Below are 10,320 nucleotides of genomic sequence, written 5' to 3'. Positions count from 1 at the left end.
GTGGTCTCATAACTCTTCCAATCTTACTTCCTCTAATTGAGATAGAAGTGAATATAACAGTATTTATAATAATAAAATACTGGCATGGGCAGAATCACAGAACTTGGAAATACCTTCTTAATTGACCCAGGTAAACTACTGGTAAAAATGGGAGAGTTGTTTTGTGTCATGGAATGGAATGATGGTACAGTAAGAAATAAGACCATGTCTTCTGACCCTGAAGCTGATGTTTCTACTCTACATTTTTATAAGCATAATATGCTTGTTAAATATTGTTACATCATGGAATCAATTGATTTTTTCAATAAAATATATGGTACTCATGAGGCGGGAGGCTGGATTTTTCTGTCAAAAGAGAAAGCTTTCAGCATATCTATGACATACATATACATTTGTATTTTGGTAACAGACTTCATTTTTTTTTTAACAAACTTTACTTTTGAAAAGAGCCAGAATTGATTCACAATAAGGTGATATAAGTTAAGTAAACTGTATAGCTGAGCAATACTTTCTCTGTCAACTGTAATGATTCCTGTTTTTTTCATATCCCTTATAAATGATCTTCTAAAGCAATTTCCAAAGAGATTCTAGATTCAAGGAGCTAAATGTAAAGCCATCTATTTTTTTTTATAAAAGCCACCTTTTTAATAGTAAAATTGTTTCACAAATATGTTTTACTGTGTTTTTGAAAAACACTTGCCTTTGATTGTACTAATAATTGTTATTCTAATGAAGTGTCACACCATACGGCATATAATAAAAAAGTATTTTTATAGACCAAACTATAATCAAATACCAGTTTCAGCCCCCTTCTTATTCTCCATCCTGAGCCTTTCTTACTCTCCATCCTGTGAAAAGATCACATCCTGGACTCACGGCTGACTTACATGTTCTCGGATTTAGTTATTTAACCCTTCTTATTTTCACTTTTTTTTCTGTAAAATAAAAACACTAGAATTCAATTTTATAAGTTGTAAACACATAAAGACACTTCAAAAATTTCACATCAGCTTAAATACAATTAATTTTTATAATTCCTGACAACTTTTATTCAACAGAAGAAGAAATCCAATATGATTTTAAATATTAAGTATATCAAGTGTGTGCAAAAGGGTATTGACAAGTATCTTCTTTCTAAATTATATTCCACACAGTCCTATATGCCAGTAGGCAATACAGCTTTCTGAGTACCAACTGCTTATATACAAAAGCCATCATACAACTCTATAATTAGAAAAGCACATTTTTAAGTTTGTTACAAAACAGAAAATGTTCTGATGAAATGCTGCCTTTTTTTTCTAGTACTCTTTAAAATAATTGAAAGAGCATCAGATTTGGTTTTAGAAAAATCTAGATCTGCACGCTAGCTTTGGCATTGGGCTAGTTATTTAAAGTTTTTGAATTTCATTTTCCTTCATATGTAAAACAGCAATAATCATAATACCTAACTTGCAGAGGTGTTGCACCCCTGGAGAGGTATGGGAAGGGCAATGAAAAGGTAATAAAATTTTTAAAAATGTAAAGATCACGATAGAGATAAAATCTTTGTATTAAGTCATTTATTATCTGAAATTGCATTCCTGGTTAATAACATTCTAATGGCATTTTTTACCTCTGTATTCCTTACTGTGTAGATGACAGGGTTTAACATGGGGGTAACAAGAGTATAGAATACAGCTATGGCTTTATCCATTGGAAAAGTAGCTACTGGTCGCAGATACATAAAAATACAGGGCACAAAGAACAAGACAACAACTGTGATGTGAGAGCTACAGGTAGAGAGGGCCTTTTTCCTCCCCACAGAACTGTGAGTCTTCAAGGAGCACAGGATGACCACATAGGATATCAATAACATCACAAAGGTGATCACAGAAATTGCTCCACCATTGGCAGCAACCAAGAAACCAACAAAGAAAGTGTCAGTGCAGGCAAGCTGTATCAGGGGGAAAATGTCACACATGAAGTGATCCATGATGTTGGGACCACAGAAGGGGAGCCAGAAAGTAACGAGAATCTGTCCAATGGAGTGGAGAAAACCCACTACCCAACACATCCCCACGAAGAGGCAGCATGTGTGATGGTTCATGATGGTCACATAGTGCAGAGGTCTACAGATGGCCACATAGCGGTCATAGGCCATGACTACAAGGAGGACAATCTCTGAAGCTCCTAAGAAATGTTCTACAAAGAGCTGTGTCATGCAGCCACTAAAGGAAACAGATTTTGAATCAAAGAGCAGATCAGCTAGCATTTTAGGAATTATGGAAGAGGAATAACATGCATCTATCAGAGACAAAAAGGCCAGGAAGAAATACATTGGGGAGTCCAAAGTCTGGCTGCGGATTATAGTAACCACAATGAGCAGGTTGCCTGAGACAGTGACAATGTAGGTGACAAGTAACACCAAAAATAAAATTCTCTGCATCTGAGGATTCTGGGTAAGTCCCATTAGAATGAATACAGTTACATTCATCCTGTCTTCTTTCATTTCAATGTTGATGATGAATACAAGAATGGAGAATTAACCTGTAAAGACAATTTTCAAGAGCAAGGTGATAAGAACTTTATATTTTGGGTTTTTAGATAAGCCCAAAGCTTTTTAATAGTATAAGCTATTTTTTTCATGGTATGCCAAAGGGAAGCAACACGCTTTTTCTATTTTATAAAAAGAGTGAATTTTTGAAGCTAAATCATTTCTTACAAGGATGCAAAAAAAATTCTCTTTCAACAAATGGTCTTGGACCCTTTGCTAGAGGACATCCAGACACAGGGAGCTCAACATATAATAAATCTGATTGCTTCTCAGCCAGTAAGAAATGTTAAAAACTCTTCTTTTTTTAAAAAAAAAAAAAAAGAAACCTATTTGTAAAACTGTTGGTTTGGTTTCACACATGGTTGATACACAGATTAAGTCTAGTTCGTGCTCTTTTCCATTTAAAGTCCTTTAAATAAGTAGCCAGAGTCAGACCTGTCTCTGTTCTCCACTTTATCTCCAGCCCTTGGTTCAGTGTCTGACTCATAATGGTGTTCAGTAAGTATTAAATGAATAAATAAGTTAGAAGACTCCTTACTTCTCCTGTGTTTTCCTTTTTCCAGTTAATTCCAAAAATTACAGTGTTTATTCTCTTACTAAGGGGAAAAAATGGAACATGACTAGACATATTCCTTCTACCCCTTTAGATCTACACTCAAAGTGTCTACCCTGGGCGCTGCTTTCCCTTGTCCACTTCAGCCAGATTTCTTGCCTTCTGGCCAATAGGTGGTACCAGCTGAATGTAAGAAGGCAGGTGAGAAGAAATGGATCTTAGGATAGTTATCGTCCTGGTTCCCTCGGTGGTTTGTCAATCACTGGGTGACTAACTAGCAGAGCTCTTGGGGTTGGACCTTCTGGGTTCCTGTGATCACTCTTTCCCCTTGCTCTCTCAGGTCCAACTGTGGTAATGGCATTATCATCCCTTATTGGGTTCCCTTAACCCAACCTATAAATTGGTAAGTATACATAATTTTTTTTTTTTTTTAGTATACATAATTAAACTCTTTTTAATCTCTCATTTTAGGGGTACCTGGGTAGCTCAGGTCATGATCCCAGGGTCCTAGGATCCAGTCTGGCATCAGGCTCCTCGCAGGGAGTCTGCTTCTCCCTCTGCCTATGTCTCTGCCTCTCCCTGTGTGTCTCTCATGAATAAATAAATAAAATCTTAAAAAAAAAAAAAAAGCTCTCATTTTAAGTATGTTGTCTCAGGACTCCGATGGACACAGAAAATTTATGTTCTTTCTTTTTCAAAAAATAAAAATAAAAATAAATGAGGAAATAGCTTACCCTTTATATAAGTTTATTTTATTTATAAAGCATCTGTAATTAATGAGGAAACTGGTAAGATTATAATCAGCCTAAAGGAAAATCCAAAATGCCACCCTTACATTATTCAATCAGGGATGTATAATTGATTTACAAATTAAATGCAAAACTGACTTTATCTGTAATGGTCAGGGAAATTAATCAACCTTTCACCAAACAACATTTGCATTTTTATGGACCAGAGTTGTAGTGCTATTATCAGTTTTATACATTTAAAGAGTTGTAAAATAGCTGAAGGCAATAAAAGACATAAATCCCATAGAATCATATAATCCCAGAGAGTGCCATAGATAACACATAGACTTCCACTGAAGATGTCTAGTAATCTTTATGTTACATTTCTGTTTTACACAATATTTTTTGTCAAAAATGAACTTTATTTATTTCATTTTTTATTTAAATTCAATTAGCCAACATATAAGTAGATAATTTCAGATGTAATGTTTAATAATTTATCAGTTGTGTATAACACCCAGTGCTCATCAAATTACAAGCCCTTCTTAATGCCCATCACCCAATTACCCCATCCCCCAACCCACCTCCCCTCCAACAACCCACTGTTTTCTATACTTAAGAGTCTCTCATGGTATTTCTCCCTCTCTGATGACTTCCCATTTAGTTTTCCCTCTCTTACCCTATGTATTTCTTTTAGGGGCACCTGGGTGGCCCAGTGGTTGATCGTCTGCCTTTGGCTCAGGTCGTGATTCCGGGGTCCTGGGATTGAGTCCCACACTGGGCTCCCTGCGTGGAGCCTCCTTCTCCCCCTGGCTATGTCTCTGCTTCTCTCTCTGTGTCTCTCATGAGTAAATAAATAAGACCTTTAAAAAAATGAGCAAGTATAGAAGAAGACTAGTTAGAAGGTTATTGAAATAAGCCAACCAAATTGTGATGGTGATTTGGACCTGGATGGTAGTAGTAGAGGTGAATGTATTATAAAGGGATAAAATTAGATACAGTAGAATTTGATGAGGAATTTAACATAGATTTAAAGAGAGAAAAGAGTAAAAATTACTCCAAAGTGTTTTGGACAACATCATCTAAAGATAGTGTTGTCATTTACTGAGACAATGTCATGTCTAGATGTCACCACTAACACAGGTAACATTTGCTTGTGTGTTTATCAAGTGCCAGACATATTTAATCTTTATATCAACAGTGAGGTCAGACGCTGCTATCATCTTTATTTAACAGATGAAATAATGAAGAATTAGAAAGGGTAAGGAAGCTGTTCAATGTAAGTCAGTAGGCTGTGACTCTGGCCTTACACTGAAATAAAGAGCAAAGATAATTGTATAAAATTCTTTTAACCTCTAAAATTCTTCACTGTTTACTATAAAATGAAGATACACAACTTAAAGGATATCTGTGAGAGCAGAGGCACTACTAGGTCAGTAACTGACACAAAGTAGATACAAAAGGTGACATTTGACTATGACTATTAATATAGTGTTCTTTCTATGAGGTTGTATCTATACCTTACAAAGCAATGAATTATTTAAAAAAAGAATGTGAATATTTGTCTATTATTTGCATAGTTTTTAACTACATAGCATGAATCTTTCTTCTTTACCAAAGTGACTGCTTGTAAGCTATTTCACACACACACACACACACACACACACACACACTCCTTATGCATTAGATTCATTAGTCTCGGCGTTAAAAGCAGTGTTTGTCACACAATTACAGTTTGAAAGTGAATGTCAAATTCCAACAAAAAGAAATAGATTTCTTGCAAGTGTTGTCATTCACAGATACTCTCCCCTTTGAACTCATTCTTTCCTACCTTTTATCTCAGCACTCTCCCTCCCCACCCCCCAAAAAAAAGGATCTCTACTTGTCCCCTGCTCCTCATCCCCTTTTCATGCCTCCAGATTTTGTTTTTCTCTAGACTTATCTTTTAACCTTTAATGGTATATAATCAAAGAGCAAATAATATTTATCCCCTTATGATCCCAGAAAGTACTGCTTCAGTCCCTTCTGAAAAAGGACTGGTGAGAATAATCCAGTAAAAGAATAGGTACCAAGAGGGCCAGGAAATGTGAAGGGACTTACCTATGCTTATCAATATTGCAAGTGATAATATGGAAACTAGGATGGCTATATTGTAAGACTCTAACCAGCCTCCTTTTCACAGCCCCTAGGCTGAAAAAATAAAGATCTATAACAGATATTATCACCATAGCTGAGTTAAATTAAGGAAGGAATTTTTTTTTCTGTGTAAATCTGTGTGGGCCAAAGATAGAGAGAATCCAATCTTTTAAAACTCCAATGTTTTATCTCTCACAAACATTGTTGTTTGGGTGCCTGGCTTACTCTTGCAATTAAATCATCTAAACATTAGCACCTAAACATTAGCATCTAAAAATTACTACCCAAATTTTCATTGATTCATGTTAAGTCCCTAATATGTGGCTTGAAGGGGGTCTACAAGGAGAGATACAAAGACATGAGCCTGCTCTGAAAGAGCTCCTCATCTATGATATGGACAACCAACATTCTAATGAAAAAGAGAGAAAACGTTCAAAGGGTCAGAGAACTGCACTTCAATGTAGACAGGCCATATAACCAAATGTGAATACCCAGGAAGATGGAGCATTGGATCGTGTCATTGTGACTAGTACACAGAGTTAGGCACTTCAAGATTTTGCACTAAAGATTAAGTGAATACTTAAAGTAGGGAATAGAATTCTAAATATCTAATCTTGAAAGAACTGTTTATTTTCTATCACTTCATGAAGCAAAGGAGTATTATTTCTTGTGTAGAGATTAAAATTTTGGAAACAATGAGGTTCCAGTTATTTACTATATTTTATCAAATAAAATCATCTCAACTCTTGGGGAGAGAAATCTTTTGCTTTGATTGCTTTCAAATGTGATATCAGAAGCCACATCTTCAACCAGTAACCATGAGGTTTTCACTAGCCTCTCTCATGCAATAAATAACACATATATAACAACCAAAAGTGCCTCTCCCAGCAGTATTCTCCCTTATTAAGAACCAAACTACATAGGAATCAAAACAGGAAAGGTCTACTACACAATCAATGAATAAAAGCTAAAAGTCATTTCAGCGCATTTAAATAAGGTACCCCGTTTTGCCTTCAGGAATTAAAGAAACATTTCTCCAAAATCTTTCAACTCAAAGAAATACGCTCAGTTACCATAGTGTTAAATGTTATACTCTTATTAGAAAGAGTATAGGTATAAATTGTACCTATAAAGGTATAGGTACAATTATTTAAAATTATTCATAAAAAATGCAGAAAGTAAATAGAACAAAAGCAGTCTTACTTTATAGGTTTATTGTAATGCTGAAACTAACATTTTTTTCTTTTTTTACCTATTTGTATTTTATATTTTTTTAATCATGATTATGTGTCATTCTAATTTTAGAGAAGATACTTTTAAAAGAAATTTTAATACTATTTTGAACGTCCCAATAGCTTTTCCTCATCTCTATTTTTATTTTTGTGGTCTCAGAAATATTAAAGTTCTGAGATGGTTAAGGACTAAGGAAATTAAGCTTACTTTTAAGACATGTGAATTATTTGGTAATTATAAAGTTCTGTGTGAAGGTTGGCCATTATTATTATAAGTAATAATCAAAAATTGGTATTGATTTCATATGTGCTTTCATATGTGCTAGGCATTATGGAAAAAATGTAAATTATCTCATTTAATATTTTTTTAGAAAGAGTTCTATGTGGTGGAAATGCTCCTCCTTTTACAGAAAGGAAAACTGAGACATGGAAAAGGAAAACTTCATACCCTAGGATATATAGTTAATGAGGAACAGACCTAAAGATATAATTCAAGTTCATCTGGCCTCAAGTCCTGATTTTTACGTTAGCCCCACATTACCTCCCATGTGAAAACTTACTAAGATAGGTAGTATGATCCTTCATTAACAACCATCTTTCAACAAAGGCTTTAAGAAGACTGATTTTCATTCTAAGTTGTGGAGACATTAACAAATAGATTCAAAAAAACACTTGGGAATTTGAAATATATCAACTTCTTCCTTTGAGAATTCTCTTAGGAGAATTTGGAATTACTATTACCTATTTACTTTGTCAAGTCAGTTAATAACATATTACTGTCCCTTTCCATTTCTAATTTGCTCTACATTCACTATCAAAAGAAGGTATCAAGTACATTATTTATAATCTCTCATATTCAATCTCAGAATAACTCTAAAGAATGAATACATTATTCCCAACTCATAGATAGAAAAACTGAGGCTTAGAATGATTTCTTTTACTTTTCCAGGATGGTGTAACTAGTAAGTGGTAGAATCAAAATGAGTTTCTACTATTTCAGTTCCACAATGTTCTCTGCCTAATTTTAGAGCTCTCCACAATCAAAAGTCCCTAGAAAGTGTTTTCTGTGTGTAACTATAAGAATACTAATCTTGGATTTCATATTATATTCTGAGAGTTTTCTGAAAATTCAAGCACAGAGGGGCTAGAATTTGGTCAGTCAGTAATCTTAGGCATTGGGGATTGAATTAATTATTGAAAAGTACTTAATCCATACTTTTTATTTTCCATGTGAAGAAACTGAGATCCAGGGATGGAAAGAAATATTCCCAAATTACACATTCAGATAGTGACAAATTAAGGATAAAAATTTAGTCTTCTTATAACTCAACCTACTTATCTTTTACCTACATGGCATAGCTGATATTCTCATTTGTTGAGAGTAATTCAAACAAGACATTTTTGGCTTGCCTAATTTATTTCTTTTTCAGGAACCCACTGAATGTCTTTGGATTTATATTGGTTTAATCATCTACAGTAAATGGAACAGAGTTCTCAATTTTAAAAAATTTAGTAGGAGTTACAAAGAGGACACTTTGGAGCTCCAAAACCATATCGGAAACCATAGGAGAAAACACTTGGCATATATACAGAACGAAAAGCCTTAAAAGGAGTGAGCCACAAACAACAAAATAAATCTTGGAATGAAGTGTTTTAACAGAGAGAATGTACAATGGCATCACATATTTCCACAAGGGCTAGAGACCCTCCAATGTCTCTTGCTCAGCACTCTCAAGTCTGATCTAATTTATTTAAGCTTCCATTTTCCACACATATTTAGAATTTGCATTTTATTCCCAAGCCAAACAAGTAAATTAAATGGGAATGTAGTTAAGTCTCACTCCCTGTGTCCATCGAATCTCTTTGGTAGTCCAAGGATATGCTTACTGCTTTTTGCTTACTATTTTGAAAAGGAAAATTAGTTCTAAATAGTTCTACTCAGTCCTTCATTCCATAAAACTATACTCCAGGGACTAATGATCCAAAATGGAAATGTACTCCTAGAGAATACATGTAGTCTGTAGTCTAATAATGGATGCAGAACTGGCCCACTATGATAGCTTTGAGTCAATATTCTTTCACTTTCCATCTGCTTTCTGACCACTAGACCACAGTGGCATTCTGTGCATTGGTTTGCAACATATTTCTAGTATCTCCAGAAATATTTGTGTATTTTTCTTTTTCCAGAGCACAGTTACCCTGGCAAATGGTCTCAGATGCCTTAGAGAAAGATACACACCCCTTAATTTTGGTGGCATCATGGAGTATTTATTCAAAGATTTGTGATAATTCACTCATTTAAAAAGTGCTAGTTTTAGAAATTTTTCATATCTGGTGATTGGATGAGAAGCTACAATCTTCCTGAATTGAATTATGGTAATTCAATTCAAGGCTTTATTCACCATATCTAGATTATTTATCATCATCATCATCATGAATCTATTTCTACTGTCATAACAAAATACTACAGACTGAGAGGCTTAAACAGACATTGATTTTCCCAAGTCTTGGAGGCTGGAGTCCAAGATCTAGGTCGCAACAGGGTTGGTTTCTAGTGAGGTCTCTGTTCTGGGTTTGTAGATGGTCCACCTTCTCCCACTATCCTCATATGGCTTCTCTTCTGTGCACACATTTGAGGGAGTGAACTCTACTGTTCCTTCCTCTCCTTACAAGGACACATCCTATCATATGATCTCCTATCATATTAGGGCCACATCCTCCTTACGATCTCAAGGAATACCAGTTGTTCTAGTCCCCACTGTTCAAGACTTGCAGGCTTAGGTACAAGACATGTGACTGGAGAAACTTCTCAGATGACCTCAGGCTCAGCCAATTGCTGCCTGCAATCTCAGGAGAGACCCTGAACAGAAGTACCTCTCTGAACTGCTCCCAAATTCATTACTCACTGAAACTATCTGAAGCAATAAAGTGATTGCTGGTATTTTCAGCCACTAAATTTTGGGGTGATTTTTTTATGTTACAATAGTAAACTGAAACATTGCAGTAATCTAGGTACTGTATTACTGTTCATGGATCAACTAATTGAACAATATATAAAGCTAAGAAATAGAAGAATAGATATATGGATTTTTTATATATGAAGGTGGAGGTGTTGCAGCATGGTGGGAAATTCAAGGG

The 10,320-nt window shown here is 35.0% G+C and overlaps 1 protein-coding gene across 1 annotated transcript; it reads right to left on the bottom strand.

The window, feature by feature from the left end:
* Positions 1–1,486: 1,486 nt before the first annotated feature.
* Positions 1,487–2,491, bottom strand: LOC140613345 (olfactory receptor 4C46-like). The gene has a single exon (XM_072791877.1). The coding sequence runs from the start codon at positions 2,486–2,488 to the stop codon at positions 1,556–1,558; it is 933 nt and encodes a 310-aa protein (XP_072647978.1). The 5' UTR covers positions 2,489–2,491; the 3' UTR covers positions 1,487–1,555.
* Positions 2,492–10,320: the final 7,829 nt, after the last annotated feature.

This window comes from Canis lupus, chromosome 21 (genome assembly GCF_048164855.1).
Source record: "Canis lupus baileyi chromosome 21, mCanLup2.hap1, whole genome shotgun sequence".
Classification (NCBI taxonomy): domain Eukaryota; kingdom Metazoa; phylum Chordata; class Mammalia; order Carnivora; family Canidae; genus Canis; species Canis lupus.
The sequence above is the reverse complement of the archived record's forward strand: the minus strand, read 5'-3'. Positions and strand labels throughout refer to the sequence as shown.